We start from the raw sequence: 21734 nt of genomic DNA on the forward strand, positions 1-21734 counted from the left end.
AGGGTGAGGCAGCAGTTATTCCACCTTTGTTTGTGTTCTCCCTTCATGCCGTAGCAGTCCTCCCCACCAATGTAAAAACAATTTTACAAAGTAGCTGCCAATACTAGATAACCTTAAAACATGCTGACTCTAGATATGAATATTGTATACTACCCGACATCTTGTTTCACCCCTATTCCTTTAGATTGTAAGCTCCAGAGGGCAGGGCTCTCTCACATTTTATTCATCATGTTATTTTTGTCTCTGTAATGACCAATTCTATATTTTGCACAATTCTGTATTTTGTATATTGGTGTACACCATTGTCTGTGTTATTATGTAGCCCATGTTTGTTTCTTACTTTTAACAACGCCACTGAATATTTTATAATAAGAAAAATAATACATTAATAATAAAGAGGGAAGTGAGAAAAATGGCTTCTGATAAAATCACAATGCACTGCGCTGACAGACAGCTTTACTGCCGAGCTGTTACAAGACTAAATTAACTAGTATCGAAATATGGCTACTAATCTTTTTTAGAAAGGAAAACTCTGCCTTAAAATTCCTATTTTAAGTGTTTTTTGTTTGTTTTTGTGTACAGCAAGTGGGCCATGTGCTTGCCGGCTGCAGAACAGCTTACTTTAGCTGGAAGTCCTTCAGTAGTTTCTTGGCCTTGGTGTATTTCTTCTCCAGTGTATCGTACTGCTCCTGGGTTTCCTTCAGATGCTCATTAACAGTCTTACACAGAGCCTGAGCCTCCAGCCAGTAGGTCTCCAGCTTCTTAATCTTCTCCTTGTTTTCCTCCACAGACTGCAGATACTTCACACGGTTCGTCTCCCAGTCCAGCTTCTCAGCCTCAGCAGTTTTTATCTGTAAAATAATAGAAGAAAAGAAAAAAGCTTTAACTTCCTTCTCTTTCAAGTCTCAATATTTTTGGTTTTACCAGAATGTGCCAGAAGTACTGCAACAGCTGGAGGTAGATGTGAAAGCAGACAGTGTGCGACTTCCTACATAACTCTCGAGCATGAGCGGTCCTGCAATGACTTGAATTCACTAAGACTTGTTGGGTAAAAAAAATAATAGGTCCGTAAAATACTGCATTCATTAAGATTGTGGTAATAGCTGAGCAACTGAAAAACATGGCTTCAATTCACTATCTGGTAAAACAGTCTAACCAGCTGTGGAGTTGGTCTCAGCAGCAAGTGGTGTGCTGCTATGGTGATGTACCATGGTGATGTTCTTCAGAGTTATGGCCAGAGTTATGCTGATACTTCTAGTTCGAGTGGTCTGCCTGTCAATAGCAAGTTGCTGCTTCTGATAGTTACAATGGTAAAAAGCATCCTGCATCTCTTTAGACTGCATGATTCCTCTAGCCCAGGCATGGGCAAACTTGGCCCTCCAGCTAGTAAGGAACTACAAGTCCCACAATGCATTGCAGGAGTCTGGCAGCCACAACTCATAAAGGCAAATGCATTGTGGGAATTATACAATAATACAATAATACAATAACATTTGTAAAGCGCTTTTCTCCCATAGGACTCAAAGCGCATAGCTGTGTCTCAGATTAATACAGGGTTTCAGGCTGGGTTGTGTTACAGAGGAGATAGTCAGATGTTCATAAATGCCAGACTGAAAAGGTAGGTTTTCAGTTTAGACTTAAATGCTTCCAGGGATGGGGCTGTCCTGATTGGGTGTGGCAGGGAGTTCCAAAGTGTAGGGGCAGCATGACAAAAGGCTCTGTCTCCAAAGGTTTTGAGGTGGACTCTGGGGGTGACCAAGGTGTTACGTCCTAAGATTGTGGGGGGTGTGATGTAGTTGCAACAAGTCCTTCAGGTATCCAGGGCCCAGATTGTGCAAGGATTTGAATGTCAGTAAGCCAATCTTAAACAGAATTCTCCATTTTATCGGTAGCCAGTGGAGTGAGCTCAGGGTTGGTGTTATGTGGCAATGGCGGGGTTGGCTCGTTAACAGCCTTGCGGCGGCATTCTGTACTAATTGCAGGCGGCGTAAGTCTTTCTTATGCAGGCCTGTGTAGAGGACGTTGCAGTAGTCTAACCTTGATGTGACGAAGGCATGAACTAGGGTTGGAAGATCCTCTGAAGGAATTAGGTGTTTAATCCTTGCAATATTCCTTAGGTGAAAGAAGGAATGTTTCACAACAGCTGAGATTTGATTCCTGAAGCTTAATTTCCCATCAATCAGTACTCCCAGGCTGCGCACACAGTCTGAGAATTGTAGTTCCTTAACAGCTGGAGGGCCAAGTTTGCCCATGCCTGCTCTAGCCACTCTGTTCATCAGTTTATAAGGGCTTGTTCACACTATGTGCGTTTGCAGATTATTATTTTTTTTAAGCACTGGCGATTTTAGAAATTGCCCTAAAAGCGCTAGTGCAATGATTTTCTATGCGAGTGTTCACATGTAGGTTTCGATTTTCAGCAAATAGCAAACGCTCCACATGTACTATTTTCCGAGCACTTTTGCTATGATGGAAGGTATGGGAAAAGCACAAAACGCTTGAAAAATTTGCTTTGTATAGCGATTTCCCGTGCACTTTTAAGAATAAGTACATTGTATTTATTATTTTCCGGGTCAAAGAGTTCACTTCCTGACTGACGTCAGAAAGTGAAAATCTCATTCGCTCAGCAAATCACTTCGAAAAGCGTTTTTCTGAGCTCAAAGCGCAGGGAAAAGCAATTTGAAAAAAAGCTCAACACTCAGCGCTTGCAATTTATAATATGAACAAGGCCTCAATCTTCAACAGTGCTAGGAGAGTGCGCGACCCCTTTCAAATGTTTGTACGTTCGCCCCAATAATAATTCCTACTATAATAGTCCTTATTGGTATTTGGACATACTAATAAGGACTATTATAGTAGGAATTATTGGGACTAACGTACAAACATTTGAAAGGGGTAGCGCACTCTACTAGCACTGTTGATTATTTTGGGATGTACATGTAGCATCATTTCTGAGTTGCAGCAAGCCTGGGGATAGAGGGGAAAGGGTAGAGGAGGGGAGCGCAACTGATCACTTAACATAAGGCCTCAATCTTCATGTCTAAAAGGGAATGTGACCTGCTCCTGCATCTCGTTTTATTTTTTTTCCCTTTCTGATGTCCTTCCCGGCCAATAGTCTGAACAGGGCAATTCAGATTTGGCTGTCTCCAGTGAATAGTGGATCCTCAGATTTGGCTGTCTCCATTGCCTGTTCATTTTACTGAGCGTCTAACTGCCATTTACCAACAGCTCCAGGCTGGTCTTAAAATACCGAACATCTTACTTGTTTTACCGCATGCTCTAATCTTTGAGGCAGGGAATACACTTGACAGTTTTCGTGCGCATTTTCTGCACAGAAAAACTGAGAACTCATGTTAATCAATAGGCTAGTACACACTTACTGTGTTGTTCGCGCGCAGAAAAAAAAAACTGACATTCTGCATCCTGATTCTGCACATTTTGTCAGTTTTCTCTATCAATTACATCAGCTGCTGTGAAAAAACGTGCGCGTTTTCCTGCATGAAAACACACTTGGTGTGCAGAAAAAGTATGCAGAAAAACGCGCGCGGAAAACTGAAAGTCAAGTGTGTTCCCTGCCTCAAGATTGACATTTATTAAAGGTATTTACAGCATGAGCCGGTAATTTAGCTCATTAGTCAGTAATTTTACCATCCAATGCGGTAACATCCTTCACGAATTGACATTTGACCTAGTTTGGTCAAATCTGCATTTTTCTGCATTACCGAATGCATAGCATTTAGTGGATTGCAGCCAATGCTAGAAGCAATCAGACATTTGCGGAGATAAATATCTGATTAGCGCATCACAGGGCCTCATATTCACACCAGCATGATAGCAGGAATGATATCCATAGAAAAACATTTCTGTACAGTGTAGTAAACCTGTTTTTCTTCAGGCTGCTTTCACAGTGGGACGTTATAGGCGCACGTTAGAGCAGCCTGTAACGCAGCCCAACTCACAGTAATGAAAAATCAATGTGCTGTTCACAGTGCCCACGTTGCGTAGGAGTATAATGCTGCACGTTAAATGAAAGTGCAGCATGCTGTGCACTATACTTGTATTTAGCTGCGTTAGAATGTTTGCACATGCTCAGTACTTTTTTTTTTAAATTTAAATTTGACGCATGCGCCGTTTTTGTTTGATCACTATGCGTCAAAGTACGCATCAAGTACGCATCAAAAGACACATAACGGCCAATTCAATACTAACATGCGTTGCGCTAGGGGCACGTTATGCGACCTTAACTTCGCATCAACGCAACGTCGTGTGAAAGAGCCCTAAATGAGACTCCTATCAGTAATGCAATATGCTTGCTTACTCATTTTAGCTCCACTTTAAAATAATCGACATTGCTCACAGTAACAAAATGACTTATCGCTAGTCTGTACTCCTCAAAGTGGCCACACATACAATAAAATGATCCAATTTGATAAAACCGATCGGTTGTACAGAAAAATTTTACTTTTTTTTCCATTCGTTTTTTCCAGTTTTTCTTTGATAAAAAAAGATCGGGATAAGTGGATTCTTGGGATCAATAATGAAAATTGAATGCCGTAGGGTAGATGGTCAATTTCTTGATGAACAGGCCCAACAGAGTTTTCAATAATTTGTGTGGTGCCACACACAATAAAAGTGTGTGTGGTACATTGGAACGTTTTAAAAATCTGACCAATCAGTCAGAAAAATTGATTGCAATTCTTGAAATGAAAAGATACTGAAAATATTGCATGGTGTGTAGCCACCTTTACCCAGAAACTGCTGATCATATCTGTATAGGAGTAGCAGGCAGTGCAGTAAATCACGAGACAGAGAGAGAAGAGAATTAACATTGTTAGAAGCAATGAGGCAGGTATTGGACACACAATGCTCAAACAGGAATCAACACACTGTAGCTGGTTTACTTTAATGCTGGATACACACGTTGAGATTTCCCGTTCGATTCCCGGGATCGAACGGATCGAATCGATTATTTCCAACATGCTCGATTCGGATTTCGATCGTTTCTGCCGTCGATTTGGCATACTTAACATGCAAATCGACGGCAGAAACGATCGAAATCCGAATCGAGCATGTTGGAAATAATCGATTCGATCCGTTCGATCCCGGGAATCGAACGGGAAATCTCAACGTGTGTATCCAGCATAAGAGCAAGCACCTTGCAAAACTTTAAACTGTACTCATGGGTGTTGTCATGATAGCAGCTAGTTATGATGTTAAAGATAATACAGGAACATATTTTTTCATTTTTCATCTGCTGTGTATCTTTCAGAGGTGGATGTAGGCTAGTCTGGCTTCCTGGAGTTCCTTATATAAATGTAAATTAACTCTGCATTCAATGGCCAGCAGGAGAAGCTACCATTGTCTGCTTCTAATTAGGAAAGAGGTAATTAGATAACGAGCCCCTCTTGTCTTTTGTTGCCTTGCTTTTGAACAGTACATGTAGACAGCCCATTGTCCCAATATAGTCTGGGGACAGTGGAAGCTAACACAGGAATGTTTGAAGTTTGCATATGACAGCCTACTGGAAGTGGGTGAAATGTTTTGAAGTCCTTTTGATACAATTTTACCTGTGGTCTGAATATTGGTCTGGAGGCGTTTGAGTGTTTGAAATCTGCAAACTTCAAAAGCTAAAACAGGGACCCTTTGAAGTTTGCATCTCACAGAAAGGATATGGCACGTGTTATGTAGGAAATGGGATTATTCCTGGACCTGGACATTGGGGTGGCCTCGGGCCACCAATTTTGCTATAAAACAGCAGCTAGGATAGTCACAACTGGTAGCTCTTTGGAGATAGCAAACGCTAGGGCTATCCTGGTCTGACCAGAAGCTGCGTTCTCCCGCAAACAACGTTTAGACCTTCAAGTTGGTAACGTATTGATTCCAGTTTTATTTTTATGCAAATATCCTCATGTGTATCATAATATTTATTTTGTTTTCTGTAAATCTTTTGTATATATTTTCTGCATTGTTCCACTTTTTTTCTGGAATATTAAATCGTTATTTAATAAGTTTGACTTCTGCTGTACTAAACTAACGCTCATAGCCTAGAAGGAGAGACTGCAGTGTAGCTTGCATTACAAGTCAGTGCCTGATTGTGCTGTGCTACTGTACGATTGTACTGTGTGTGTCCTGGCGTTCCCGTATTCGACCTAAAGTGCAAAGCTGACCCGAATACGAAAACGCGGATTGCATGCAGATTACTCGACAGCAGAGTGGAAGTGTCTAGCGGCAGCTGGTGGTGGCAGTGAGAAGTGTTTGAGTGCGACAGCCTTGTTGTAGCTTGACTAAGGCTGCTTCCCTCTAGATCTGGTCAAACCCGCAGTCGGGAACCGTATTTGCAGGCGTGCCGCGGGGCCGGTTCCTGACAGGTGTAACATGCCAATATCTTAAAGGGAACCTTAACTCTATTAAAAAAAAAAAAAAAAAAAAAAAAGTTTTATTTACCTGGGGCATCTACCAGCCCCCTCCAGCCATCCTGTGCCCTCGCAGTCACTCTTGGCTCCTCTGGTCCCCCGCTGCCAGCTAGTTTCGTTTTTGCTGACTGGGAGTCGGCCGGCCGCCATGCATACGTTTACGCATTCCTGCTGGTGCAGGAAGCTATTGCAGACATCAACAAGTACATTTTTATGCGTTACGTGTGTAATGCGTAAAATTTTACGCATTACACCCGTAAAAATGTACTTGTTGATGTCTGCAATAGCTTCCTGCACCAGCAGGAATGCGTAAAAACGTATGCATGGCGGCCCTGCCAACTCCCAGTCGGCAAAAACGAAACTAGCTGGCAGCGGGGGACCAGAGGAGCCAAGAGTGACTGCGAGGGCACAGGATGGCTGCAGGGGGCTGGTAGATGCCCCAGGTAAGTAAAACTTTTTTTGAGTTCCCTTTAGTCTAAAATCAATCATGTATATTAGGTTATTGAAACAACCCATTTTAAGATATTTGAAAAGTGACTCCACATTTGTACATAACATATCACTGAATACATGACGTAACATGGACTACATTAGCCTTCACTTCAGCCTGCAGCTGTTACACTTGATGGAAGCCATGACAACAGTATACAGTTTGGTGTTGGATTCCAAGAATTCTCTGCATTCTGTCTCAAATCTGCACAAGGAGGAAACAATTTTTTTGCTACATTTGAACCTCTGCTTTCTGCCAGGAAGCTTGAGATTATAACTGCAGCGCAAAACAATTCTAGGGTAGGCAAATGTATGTGAATACATGATGTTTAAAGTGTACCCGAGACAAAAAAAAAAAAAAAAAAAAAAAAAAAAAAAAAAAAAGAAAGACCACAAGCCTTTATACTTACCTTAGGCTTTAACCCGCCCCCTTTAGTCCATTGGCTGCCACAGTGTCCATCCGGTCCTGTCTATTCTGAATGCCAGCAGCCACAGTAATGTCCCAGACTGAGCCGTAGAGCGTTCTGTGCTTGCATAGTTTTAAGCCTTAACTAAGTGCACGGGGCAGAACACTTCTGGCCACCGAAGAATGACCAAGGAGGTGCATGGTTATGCATGAGCAGAAGTCCCTGACTCCCGGGGCTGACAGCAGGAGAACGGAGAGGCCCAGGACAATCAGGGTGCCCCAGACTAAAGGGGGCTAGAGGAAGCTCCAAGAAACTATAAATCCTTGTGGTTGTTTTGTCTAAGGCAGGCTTTCTCAACCAGGATTCCCTGGAGCCCCAGTGTTCCTTGCGTACTCTGTAGGGGTTCCTTGGCATTTTCCCCCATCATGGGGGAAGTATAATACAGCACATTATTATAATAGGGGGTACTGTAACAGGAAGCACTACATTGGGGCACTAATGAGCACATTAATAAAAAAGACTAGGATAAGGAAACGGTATAATGAGTGTCAGTGTAATAGGGGGTAGGGAAATTAACGGCCTCACCAACTTCTAAACACCATGCCTCCTGCAAACTTAATGCAGGGATTCCTCCAGATCAAAAATAGTTTCCTTGAGATTCAAATGTTATTTTCAGGGTTCCTTTGGGGTAAAAAGGTTGAGAAAGGCTGGTGTAAGGTATCCTTTACTTGCACAATATACAGATATGGTGAGGATTGGTTTCTTTCTTTGGGACAGAGGAGGAGTCACACTAACCTCTGCAAGTTTACATCTACCCAAAGGGCATTGGAAAAGCTTGATCTATTCAGAGACAGTAAAACCACTTACTCTCTCTTTCAGCTGATTCACTTCAGCAGTTGTCACGGCGTGCTTCAGCTGGAGCTGCAGAGGAATAAAAGCAACAGTTTTTCATTACAGAAAGAAATATGGATTTCCAAAAATAAACTTCATTCAAGAAAAATGAAAAACATTGCAGGTGCTGTTCTCCAATTATAAAAGACTGAGGTTAATAAAGCTGAAACCCCAGTTCATGTAAAAGTGTTTCTAATCCAATACTTCCCTCCCCAGAACTACAAGATTGCTTGAAAAATGAATCAAATGATATCATGAATGAATGAATTATGAATCATAAATAATACATTTTGAGCTAAACGTGATTTTTCAAGTTTGTAGCAAATAGCATGCAGATTGGAATTGACCCGGGCACAGGCAGGAGCTACACGCAGGCGGACTGATGCTGTTTCAAGCTATCTGCAGCAAACTCAAAATGAGCATGTCGCTGATTATCTCTATTTAAATATTTAAAGGGGGGGTGAAACTGGACTTTGAAAACTCTTGTACCTCTTGCTAAGTACAGTTGTATTAACCACTTAATGACAACTGGACGTTTATAAACATCAAGCTTATTTGTGGAGAGTGCACCACCAGTTACTAAATAAAGCACATGTGGTATCATTTTAACCATGACTAGTTGTAGAATACATTTTGGTGGGTCTTAAAGGTTGGACACACATCACACAAAAAATAGGTACGGACAAACTCAATCCAACATAGAAAAGTCATTTTCAAAATTATGGTCACATTTGGGAAAGTTTTAGCAAAACTACAAGAGACATATGTGGTAACATTTTAAACGTGATAGGTAGTAGAATAGAGTTTAGAAAATTTTAGGGTCGAGGACAAAAAAAAAAAAAAAAAAAACCTGTGTTTCCAAATACAATAATGTCACCATACATTGTGCTAGGAACATAATGTAAAGGTTGTTATAACCAGGATGATTAAGCAAATAAAATGTGTGGGTTTAACTTCTAGTTAGTGTTTATTGTAAAGCTGTAATGGATGTAAATGGAGAAAATATAATATAATAATATATACATATACATACGTGTGTGTATGCGTGTGTATGCGTGTGTATGCGTGTGTATGCGTGTGTATGCGTGTGTATGCGTGTGTATGCGATAGAGAGAGAGATAGAGAGAGATAGAGAGAGATAGAGAGAGATAGAGAGAGATAGAGAGAGATAGAGAGAGATAGAGAGAGATAGAGAGAGATAGAGAGAGATAGAGAGAGATAGAGAGAGATAGATATATATATATATATATATATATATATATATATATATATATATATATATATATATATATATATATATATATATATATATATATATATATATATATATATATATATACACACACACACACACACACACACACACACACACACATATACATACACACACACACACACACACACACACATATACACACATACATATATACATACACACACATACATATATATATATACGTACATATATACGTACATACATATATACACACACATACTGGGTTTAGCATTTTTTTTTTTTCATGATCCCTGATGTGGCTCTACATAAGGTCTGAATGGTGTTTCACCCTATACACGTCTCTTCACCCATTAGCAGCTTCAACAAAGTTATCTCTTTTGGCAATAAGTGCTCTGCTTTTGACCTCAGCTGGCAGAACTTGTGCTGTAAATTCTTGACTGCTTTGATGTCTCTCTGCTAGCAGGAAATATACAAACTGAAAGGAGAAGTCCTCTGTTATTGTCTCACTGCCTCCTAGTGACAAGTGGTCATAAACACACATTACAGAAGTAATCATAAAAAGCAAAGGAAATGTAACATAAAAAAAAAAAAAAAAAAATGTGGTAAAATAAATTGCCCTGGAGCACTTGCAAGCCTCTAAATAAATTGGCTCCTAAAGGGTTAAGAGTTTTTTTTCTTTTAAATTATAAAAACAACCCTGAGGCTGCAAATCATGGTGCTAATCACTTAGTAGTTCTGCCCCGTCCCTGAAGTCATTGTGAATATGCTACTTGCCCTCTTGTAAACTCTAAATCAAGTAGAAGGGAAGAAAACACAAAGGAAGACTTTCTACTCTCACTTTTGAGCATTTTTCAGCCAAATCCTACAAGTAAATCTTGAACAAGAATACCTCTTTAAATTTTAATGCCAGCTGAGGGGAGTCCATATCGATTGGAAAAGTGATGTCGTTTTCAGAGAGCTCAAAAACTTCAACAGAATTTCCATGCAACGGTGAGCCTAGATTGTCATCATCATCCTCTTCATCATCGTCATCGTCATAATCTTCCTCCTGCAGATGAGTGGATGTGCAAGTTAGGTAACGAGTAAAGAACAAAATAAACCCAACAGGACAGCTACTAACACTTACTGACCTGGAAAAAGTATAAAACTTCTGACTGCACAGGTTTTATAACAGTTTTGATTGCTGAATATACTAAACAGACATATAAAACTTTAAGCAGCTGAAACTATCACTTGTGATCGTTCTGAACGTCAGCCATCATTTTGTACCTCCACCCCCATTCCACTATGCCTGTCAGACCACTGGCAAGAAGCTATTGCCAAAAGCTGGCCACTCATTTTTAGCAAATAATTGTTTGAGCAATCAGATAAATGCAATCAGAAATAAAATGTCTTAATACATTGATTAACACCGTCAACAAATTGATCTGTACTTCCTACCCATCACAGCCGATTAGGAAAACATTTTTTCCAATCAACAAAATTGAACCGTAATTTTTAGAATTATTTGCAGTCCATTGGGTACACCAATGGAGTTTATTTTTTGAAAAGCCAAGCACAATTATGTGATCAATCAAATGATTCTTCACTACAAATTGGACCATTAGTGGCTACATACAGCGGACATTTTTTCAAAAGATTTAGGCCTGGTTCTGCTCAGAGTCTTGTTTAAATGCTGTGTTTTTTTTTTTTTTTCAAGAATGACAGCTTTTAACAGCTAAGCTTTTAACAGCTTTTGAAGGCTTTTAATTGCTTTCAGGAGAGCATTGCGTTTTCTAGGTTTTGGTGGATTTTGCAGGAAGTAGAAGGAAAGGCTGGGCTTTTATGTATTTTCATTGGCTTTGAGTGGCTTTTGCTGGCTTTTAAACGCCTTCTAGAAGCTGCATGTTGCTTTTGAGATGAGACGCCGGGATCAACTGCCAGGCTTTCATGAAAGCCTGCAAAAGCTTGTACTAAACGCTCCCATTCACTTTCTTTGGACAGCAGTAGATACCTAAAAACGTTACTTTTAAAACACTACGTTTAACGTCAGCAAATTGTCCATGTGAGCAAGTCCTTATTTGCCCCGGGTGCTGTGAGGCGATTCCGGCTTCTCCTCAATGTCCACTTTTCATGTGACGCAGCTTAGCTGAGCCACTCAGCTGAAACATCACAACTATTGTATTGCCAGCAAAATAGTACAGCTCTCAAGAGGAATACTTAGCTATTCTAATGTATACGGCTCTTACCTGGCCGGTGCTGCCTTCAGAGTAGTGCTGGTCATAGATTTGCTGCTGGCATCTCTCCTGCTCCAGGGTCTCACTGATGAGGCGGGCCACCTCACTCTGTGACCCGGGCCTCTCTCTCCCAATAAGAAATCTACAATTACAAAAAAAATAAAAAATCTAAAGAACACTAACACACCTTGTTTTTTTATAATAGTTTTAGAAATTATTAGGGTAGGTTGATAACCACTGCCAGGTTTTGTGTTTATACAGAGGTAGAAAAGTAGGAAGCTGATATAAACAAAGCATTTAATACAACCTAGTTGAAGCATCCAAACGATGCCAGGCCAGACAATTAGACAATCTCTGGTGACTGATGCAGTGGGTTGATGCTATCCACTGTCAGTTCAATCTACTTCACAGATTAATCCCATCAATCATTCATTTAAAGCGGACCTGAACTCAGAACTTCCTCTCTGCTCTACAAGATAAGCAAAACCCTAATAACCTTTAAAGAAAAACATTTCTTTGTTACAGCTGATGCAAATCCTGCAATAAGTCTGAAATGTATCTACTTCTTGCTTTCATGGAAGCAGACATAGGGTCAACGTGTTGTGGTTACATCATATTAAGGGCCCCATACACTGGTCGATTTCAGCCATCGATCGATCCATTCTATAGAATCGATTGATCGATCAGAAATAGATTCTTTCAAATCAGCAAATCGATGGATTTGCAGCCGATTTCAATCAATTTCGATCGATTTGCTCTATCCGACAGGATGGAAAATCTAGGTCGATCTGCTGCTGGCAGCAGATTGATGGCCCATTGAGTTGCATTGGATCTAATGGTGCAATAATGCATTTAGATTGATTTTCAATAGATTTCATTCTGAAATCTATTGGAAATCTGTTCCTAGTGTGTGGCACACATCAGATAGGCCTGGTGCACACCTGAGGAGTTTTTCTGAGCGTTTTGAGTTTTTAAATCTGCTGCTAATGTTATCCTATGTGTCTGTACACACGGGAGCAATGAGGTTTTGTAAAAAAAAACCATAGCATTACATTGGGAAGAGCTTTTGAAACCTCTAAAAGCTCTTCCCAATGTAATGCTATGGGATTTTTACAAAACCTCATTGCTCCAGTGTGCACAGACACATAGGATAACATTAGCAGCAGATATAAAAACTCAAAAACGCTCAGAAAAACTCCTCTGGTGTGCACCAGGCCATAGATTCCTGTCAGATTTGACTTGACAGGCATCTGACAGAAATCTATCTGATGGTGGAATCTGGTGCAAATCTACTGTATAAGTGTATGGCCACCTTTAGCTGCTCTGCCCAGACAGTCAGCTGACAGCTTAGAGATAAAATTACAGTTGTGATTAGACACATATGAGGGGGAAATAAACAGGCTAAACTCTCTAAACTAGATACAGGTTGCATTTTTGTGTTTTCCTCGTGTCCTGTGTAATGCTGGGCATACAAGGCTCGATTTTGCTGCTCGATTTTCCTGCTCAATAGATTCCACAGGCGATTCTCTTCCGCTCGTTTTTATCTTTTTCCATTGTGTTCAACGTGGAATCGAGCGGCAAAACGGTCGGGCGGGAGATCGGACTTGTCAGAAATGATCTATTGAGCCATCTAAATGGCTCAAAAATGAACCGTGTATTCCCAAGCATAAGAGTTCAGGTGTACTTTAAGGCCAGTGCCTGTTTACACGGGAACCATATACAAACATAGCTGTGATCACAAACTGATTTTTCCTGACAGTCAACTCATTCTGCTGACTGGCCAGGATGGCAAGTAAAGGTTTGACTTAATTTCTCACTAAACCTAAAATTAAACCAGGTAAGCACTGGAAGTGTAAATTATAAGCATTGCCTCTGGAAATGAACTATTCAAATTGAAAAATCTGCTTCCTGTGAGCTCCACCTGCTCCACATCCTTATGCAGTCACATGGCTTGCATTATAACACTGGGGTTTTGGATATGTAGTAAGCACTATTGCTATTAGCTAGCAACAATCCTTTGCAAAACACATGCACCCGCGGGAAAGTGCACGATCACGTGCGCATGCGCACCCACCGCACGTGTGTGCGCGCATGTGCACACACCGCACATGTGTGCACATGCGCACGTGATCGTGCACTCTCCTGCGGGTGCATGTGTTTTGCAAATGATTGTTGCTAGCTAATAGCAATAGTTTTCAATGCAGGACGTAGATTCTATATCCTGGAACAGCAAGAGGTGAAAGTACCCCTGAAGCACTATAGATAACATACCTACCTCATTAGCGGGAAGCCTTTGGATAAAGCAGAGCCAAATCTTTTTAGGCTATACTGTTACGGTGAATTAACCTTCTGTAACCCACTCAACTGCAGCCAGTTGAATACGTGTCTTCTGGTTGCACTCCCAGCCATGGACAAGCACATCTGTTCTGGTATGCCCAAGAAACGTGTACATAGGTACACAAGAGACTTTGTTCTACTGGTTATAAGCGGATCCTCTCGTCCATGGCTTGGAAAGCAGCCAGAAGACACCTAGGGACCCTACACTGGAACCGTGGGGAGTAAGAATATGTGAGAAGCCTCGACTGTCCAGAGACCTCTACCAAGATATATATAGATATATATACTGTATATTCCTGCGTATAAGACTACTTTTTAACCCTTGAAAAATCTTCTGCAAAGTTGGGGGTCGTCTTATACGCCGGGTGTCATTGATGCCGGGTGATACCTCCTATCCTGTTACCGCCTCTCAGAACTCGCTGATGAGGACTGTAGTGAAGCGGTGCAGGCGCACATGTGTGAGATCTGAGAGGCAGAGAAGGAGGTACATAGGATACGAGGGTGGGCCAGACAGGTGAAAGAGGCGTGTTTTATGGGCACAGCACGGTCTATTCTTCCATATCGCTCTGATAAACAGGTAGACAAGGAGAGCTGACCAATCCACTTAGGGAGAGTTGACCAATCCAACCAGTCAATTGACTATATACGGTTATATACTGGGTACCACAGACCAGTACAACACCACTTTCTGTTCATACATAGCACCAGTATATGATTTTTTTTGAAATTGTTATTTGGTGTGTGTTGGAAGAGGGGTAGTCTTATACGGCAAGCATATCCCAAACTCTATATTTTAACTGGAAAAGTTGGGGGGTCGTCTTATATGCCCAGTCTTATACGCCGGAATATACGGTATATCGCTTCGGGGTCCACTTAAAGTGGAGTATACACAGAATGCTAAACCCTTAAAAACTTCATCCTCAGCCCATTTGTAAAGATGAACTGCCTATGCAGTCAGTTACACTTTAAGCCGAACACGGACCTCAGTCACTGCCACGGGGTACACAGGAATAGATAGCGTATTGAACAGATTACGTCATTCCTGTTTTTTGTTTACAACCATACTAAAAATAGACCAATCCATCAGATGAACGCAGCTTACTACAGCCAAGCATGTTAAGCAAAACAGATTGGCTGGTTCCTGTAGGGCATGTGTGGGCAATGGCCTATATTACTGCATGTAGCATTAGCCATCGGACAAGCACAATCATTTATGAGCTCAAGCTGCCAGTGCAGCCCAGCACCTTCGCAAGCTTACAAGTGACCAATCGCCGCACACATCATCTGTCTAATGGTTATTAAGGAAATTCTCACTCTGCATTTAGACAGCAAAACAGAAGAATGTGAGGTTAAAATGCCACAGAACACAAGGAAAATTATGCACTGCTAAGCCAAAGCGTTTCCCCTTAAAACAGATCAAAACATTATAAGACTAAGAGTCAGCACTGAGCCACGTCACTTGCTCGCTCTACATCTGTAACAGGAATATTCCTGTGAAGAGCCCACACTGCAGACAATCCACTAAAACGCATCTATAAAAACACCTGGAATGCATCAGGATCCACTTGCCAAACTTTCTAAACTTTCACTGAAAAAATAATGGTTTTCAAGGGACACTGAATAATACAGTAGAGTTTTATTTATCCGGAATAGGCGAGGATTGCCTAGTGCCGGATATGTGTTCTTGCCGGTTGCTTGAGAAATCAAGCAACCGGTATTAAATAGAACACTACCAGCCCCCCAGGCGACAGGCAGTAGAGTGGGTGTGCAGCAAATCGCTTAAGAATCCATCCGGGCTGCTCGCCTACAACTCCCAGCAGCTTTGCGCCTTCCTCCGTGTACGGCTCAGACGCATCATGTGACCTGATGCAGGTCAGGTGACACACCAGGGAGCTGTACAAGGACACTGCAAAGTCGCTGGGAGCTGCAAGAGAAGACGACCAGCACCCAGATGATCTGTAAGTCACTTCCGCTGTGCAATACTAATTCTCCCCCCAGGCATGCCAGTTAATTGAGACTGCCAGATGCCTGAGTTCTGGTTAACCGGGACCCTACTGTATAATTGTATGTGTAATACCGATAATTAATAAAACAAAACATTACTACCATTAGTACCAAAGAAAAGAGTCTTACTTGTTTTCCGTTCCGTTCTTTTTTTATAGCACTGCACCATTCTCTAATATTTGCAGTTTACAAACTACACTCTGCATTTTAAACTATGAAACAGAGCAGAGCTAATGACCTTTTGAACTTCGCTGCAGTAAAACCTTATCTGAAGTGGTCTTTCACTGTTTCTTTGATGTATAAGTGCTTCAGAAAATAGCATTCCTCTCTGCATAAATTAGTCAGAGAGCTGAGAGAAGCTCTTTTGCATAGATAAGTTTCCTAACTCTTCCTGTACTGGAAACAAAGACTCATATCTGTGCTACTAATGTTATATTGCTTAGCTGTACTACACAAACAATTCATTATATCTAGAACTATCTTCCGATAGGATTCCCTTTAAGGAACACTTTATTAGAGGTGATAAAGGTGGTGCAAAGGTGATCGGCGCAAAACTGGAGCAGTTTTTCAGAGCAGCCAATCAGAATCCTTTAGGGCCCTTTCACACCGCGGCGGTGCAGGATTTTTACCACGCCCCACAATGAAAGTCTATGGTGACTTTCATACTGCTAAGTTATGGTGCAACGGAAGTGACGTTTTCGCCGCATCCCCGACACAGAGCCAGAACGAAGTCACCGTGCAGATTCTGCGGCGAGCTGCGTCAGCCCTGAAGTCATGGTAGTCTATAGTGACACGTAGATCCTAAAAAAAAAAAAAAAAACTGCCGCAACGTTGCGGCACGCATGCACAGAAGTGTATTTTAATAATACCCTTCTGTGCACTTCCACATACCCGAAGCGTCGGCAAGCGTCACTTCCTGCTTGGCAGGCTGCCAGCTTTTGACAGTGAGGTATATCTGGTGCGAAGCACGGCATCACTGATGCTGGTTTTCAGTGTGAAACCAGCCTCACTCTGAGCACCTCCTCCAATTTTGCTTTAATTTTCCTTGCACTGGTTTTGATCAATCTGGTCCAAAGAATATTCATGTCTATGTGACTACATGATTCACTACATAAAAGTGCCCTCCAAATTAAATACATATATTTTTCCTTTGATATTTTAGGCCAATGAAAGTCCTGCAGAGGCTTCCCGTGTCTTCCTTTGCCCCACCTTCCCAGGACCCTCTAGAAGTTCATTGTCACACATGCGCAGGCACAGGGTCGTTCTCACGGGGAGTGTGGCCACAATGCAAGTTCTTGTTCTTTGTGTCTAAACGTGACAACGATGCAGGGCCAGGACAGGGGAAGCCTCTGCAGGGTCCAGAGGCTTCCCTCTTCCTAGGTAAGTATACCTTTTTTTTTCCCAATCTGCCTCATGTAAACACTTTAAATGTAGACAACCCTGTCACTATTACGTTTTTACAGCTGGTGGTACACTTCTGCTCCCGAGTGTATGTGAAGTCATCAACAGACCATTGCAGGGGTAGAGCTCATCAGGTAAGCCGCTTGCTCCAGATGGGATCGTTATGTGCACCAACCCAAAGGTAAAATCTGATTGCATACTTTACCATATGCTCGTTATATACAGTGAAGTTCCGGCTATCCCAAAAACTCAGGCATCCAATCTCAACCAAACTGCATGCCTGTGCAGAGAGGTGCGTAGCGCAAAGAAGTTACAAATCATCCTGGTGCCGGTCTTTACTCGTACAGCTGCCGTGCTGCGTCCGCCTACGGCTCCTAGGCTGCGTCCCCCTGCGGCTGCCGGGCTGATCCCACCTACAGCTCCCGTGCTGCCGTGCTGATCCCACCTACAGCTCCCGTGCTCCGTTGCTGCGTCCACCTACAGCTCCCGTGCTGCGTCCACCTACAGCTCCCGTGCTGCGTCCACCTACAGCTCCCGTGCTGCGTCCACCTACAGCTCCCGTGCTGCGTCCACCTACAGCTCCCGTGCTGCGTCCACCTACAGTTCCCGGTGTGTCTCCTGCCCCACTTTCGGTCACATGCACGCTTCGGGAGCCATACACAGAGGATGCAGCACAGAAGCTGCAGGAAGTAAAAAGAGAACCAGATTATTTGTACAGTGGAGGAAATAATTATTTGACCCCTCACTGATTTTGTAAGTTTGTCCAATGACAAAGAAATGAAAAGTCTCAGAACAGTATCATTACAATGGTAGGTTTATTTTAACAGTGGCAGATAGCACATCAAAAGGAAAATCGAAAAAATAACCTTAAATAAAATATAGCAACTGATTTGCATTTCATTGAGTGAAATAAGTTTTTGAACCCCTACCAACCATTAAGAGTTCTGGCTCCCACAGTGTGGTTAGACACTTCTACTCAATTAGTCACCCTCATTAAGGACACCTGTCTTAACTAGTCACCTGTATAAAAGACACCTGTCCACAGAATCAATCAATCAAGCAGACTCCAAACTCTCCAACATGGGAAAGACCTAGCTGTCCAAGGATGTCAGAGACAAAATTGTAGACCTGCACAAGGCTGGAATGGGCTACAAAACCATTAGCAAGAAGCTGGGAGAGAAGGTGACAACTGTTGGTGCGATTGTTCGAAAATGGAAGGAGCACAAAATGACCATCAATCGACCTCGCTCTGGGGCTCCACGCAAGATCTCACCTCGTGGGGAGTCAATGGTTCTGAGAAAGGTGAAAAAGCATCCTAGAACTACATGGGAGGAGTTAGTGAATGACCTCAAATTAGCAGGGACCACAGTCACCAAGAAATCCATTGGAAACACATTACACCGCAATGGATTAAAATCCTGCAGGGCTCGCAAGGTCCCCCTGCTCAAGAAGGCACATGTGCAGGCCCGTCTGAAGTTTGCCAATGAACACCTGAATGATTCTGTGAGTGACTGGGAGAAGGTGCTGTGGTCTGATGAGACCAAAATAGAGCTCTTTGGCATTAACTCAACTAGCTGTGTTTGGAGGAAGAAAAATGCTGCCTATGACCCCCAAAACACCGTCCCCACCGTCAAGCATGGGGGTGGAAACATTTTGCTTTGGGGGTGTTTTTCTGCTAAGGGCACAGGACAACTTAATCGCATTAACGGGAAAATGGACGGAGCCATGTATCGTGAAATCCTGAACGACAACCACCTTCCCTCTGCCAGGAAACTGAAAATGGGTCGTGGATGGGTGTTCCAGCATGACAATGACCCAAAACATACAGCAAAGGCAACAAAGGAGTGGCTCAAGAAGAAGCACATTAAGGTCAAGGAGTGGCCTAGTCAGTCTCCGGACCTTAATCCAATAGAAAACCTATGGAGGGAGCTCAAGCTCAGAGTTGCACAGAGACAGCCTCAAAACATTAGGGATTTAGAGATGATCTGCAAAGAGGAGTGGACCAACATTCCTCCTAAAATGTGTGCAAACTTGGTCATCAATTACAAGAAACGTTTGACCTCTGTGCTTGCAAGCAAGGGTTTTTCCACTAAGTATTAAGTCTTTTATTGTTAGAGGGTTCAAAAACTTATTTCACTCAATGAAATGCAAATCAGTTGCTATCTTTTATTTAAGGTTATTTTTTCGATTTTCCTTTTGATGTGCTATCTGCCACTGTTAAAATAAACCTACCATTGAAATGATACTGTTCTGAGACTTTTCATTTCTTTGTCATTGGACAAACTTACAAAATCAGTGAGGGGTCAAATAATTATTTCCTCCACTGTATGTTTCTGCTGCGCACTGCTCTACATTTCATTTACAGGGGCAGGTTAATGTTACGGGTGGGGCGGGCGCCGTGGGCGCCGATTGGCGGATTTGAGTATTTTAGATGGATGTGGAGTTGTGTGACCTGTCTGTGCTACGCCCCCCTTTGAGAAAGCCGGAAGTCCGGCGAAACATGTCAGGACAGCGTGGCTTAGCGTCCTGAGGCTGTCCGCACCCGCCTGCTGTACCACTTTGCGCTGCCTGACCACCTCATCCCTAGGCTGGACTCTACCCTCCCCAGCATGTCTTACCATCTTGGAGTGGGATCTTAGGCATTGTGCATGCAAACTATTCGAGGAGCAACGTTACACACCTGCTGCTTGCTACAGGATTGAGCGGCCTTGACTTTCTACATCTTCCTCTGCATACCTGGACTGGAGCTGATGAGACACCAATACCTGGTACTGTATGCAATGCCCTAGTTTGGAGTACATGTTATGTTCACGCTCTGCTCCGCATGTTGGCAGCTTACAGTGTCTCGCTCCTGCTTATGCTGTGATGAACTTTGCTTTGCTCTTTCACAATTGTGCAGCTCATCGTTGCTTCCTGCCAGTGCTTTTGGAACTGTTTGCCCAAATATGAGTATTGGAAGAGAACTTTCTTGTTCTGGTTAACTACTCCCCTCCTGACATTTGCTTGTCTGCTTTGCCGGGCTCGGCTAGTTTCTTGCCTATATTTACCAACTACTGGCATTGAGTAGACTTTCCACTTAGGAACTTTTACTGGAACTCTCCAATTCGAATCAGCTGACATCTAAGTCTCTATGTCTGAGCTGTCATTACCATCATTATTAGGGGGTCAGGAATGTATGGGTATGTGCAAATGTTGGTATGAGTGGGCAGTGTGTTGACAGCCAGTGGGCTGTTTTTGCTGTTTTAAAATGTGTGATTTTTTTATTGTGCATTCAAGTTTGATAATTAATAAAACATTTTTGATATTTTTTCTTAAAACAAGTGTCTTTGTTGCTTGGAGCATATGCCCCGCAGTAATACCTCCTAAGTTGTTTTGTTAATGTTACATTTTAGGCCCATTTGCTTGAATTCTCCAGCAACCAGCACACACACATCCAGCATCGGGCAATCCCTATCTGGGCCAGATTATAGGGACTGTACGGTTCTGCTCAAGTTTACATCAGGGCTCCTTCCACTCTGCACTGCTGTTCCAAGTATGACAGTTTACCTTACTTTTTATTGCTTTTGACTTTGTGCCCACAAACCGCTGATTTTTTTTTTTAGTTTGTTTTATGATTAGCAGACAACTGTGAAGTTCAATTACTACACATTCACAACCATTTAGAGGACATTCCAGCACAATACAAATAATAATGAAAACTTCACCCACCTGACTGTACCTTTAGTGTTCTTCAGTACCGTGGCTGCAAAAAGTTGCGTCACTCCAACTAAGCTCGTACCGTCTACCTCCACAATTTGGTCATTTACTTCAATCCTTGTAAAGACAAATGCCAACAAAAAAAGAGAAAAATTTTCAAAGTAATGAACAGGACAGTTTAAACTGAGGATCCATCTGAATTCAGCTCAAAAAACTTGACAACAGCTCATTCATTTCAATCATTAACAGACATTCCAAGATTAGGTAATGAGAATCAATATTGACCAACCAAAAAGAAAGCCACGGTGCTCTGTAATGCAATAACACCCTGACATTGCATGAAGAAGATACAGTCTGCAGGGTCAGGTCTAAAGTGTAGCTTCAGATTTGTAAAAAAAAAAAAAAAAAAGACTGTCATGGAATTCAAATTTCACTTCTTTGCAACCATGGCAACAGGCATGAACAACTTGCTGCATAGCAGAAAACAAGAAATGTATCTAGAAAAGTAAAATTATCTTCTCTAGTCTAGATTAGATTCATAGAATTCATGTTGGGCCTCTTTCACAGGAGAGCCTGAAGGCAGTGAAGTCACCTGCTCCCGTGCATTGGCTGGACACTTGCTAGCACTCAGCACAGGCGGTGGAGA

General features: G+C 42.2%; 1 protein-coding gene across 2 annotated transcripts in view; it reads right to left on the reverse strand.

Annotated features, from left to right (window-relative positions):
* LOC137524946 (neurabin-2-like) overlaps positions 1–21734 on the reverse strand; it is a 141688-nt gene that overhangs the window by 49663 nt on the left and 70291 nt on the right. For both annotated transcript variants that reach the window (XM_068245482.1, XM_068245481.1), the window contains exons 5-9: positions 21101–21205; positions 11663–11792; positions 10324–10482; positions 8174–8227; positions 622–851 (exon numbers count right to left, since the gene is read on the reverse strand). In XM_068245482.1, coding sequence (XP_068101583.1) covers positions 622–851; positions 8174–8227; positions 10324–10482; positions 11663–11792; positions 21101–21205 — 678 coding nt within the window. The remainder of the gene's footprint in view (positions 1–621; positions 852–8173; positions 8228–10323; positions 10483–11662; positions 11793–21100; positions 21206–21734) is intronic.

Source organism: Hyperolius riggenbachi, chromosome 7, assembly GCF_040937935.1.
Source record: "Hyperolius riggenbachi isolate aHypRig1 chromosome 7, aHypRig1.pri, whole genome shotgun sequence".
Taxonomy (NCBI): Eukaryota; Metazoa; Chordata; class Amphibia; order Anura; family Hyperoliidae; genus Hyperolius; species Hyperolius riggenbachi.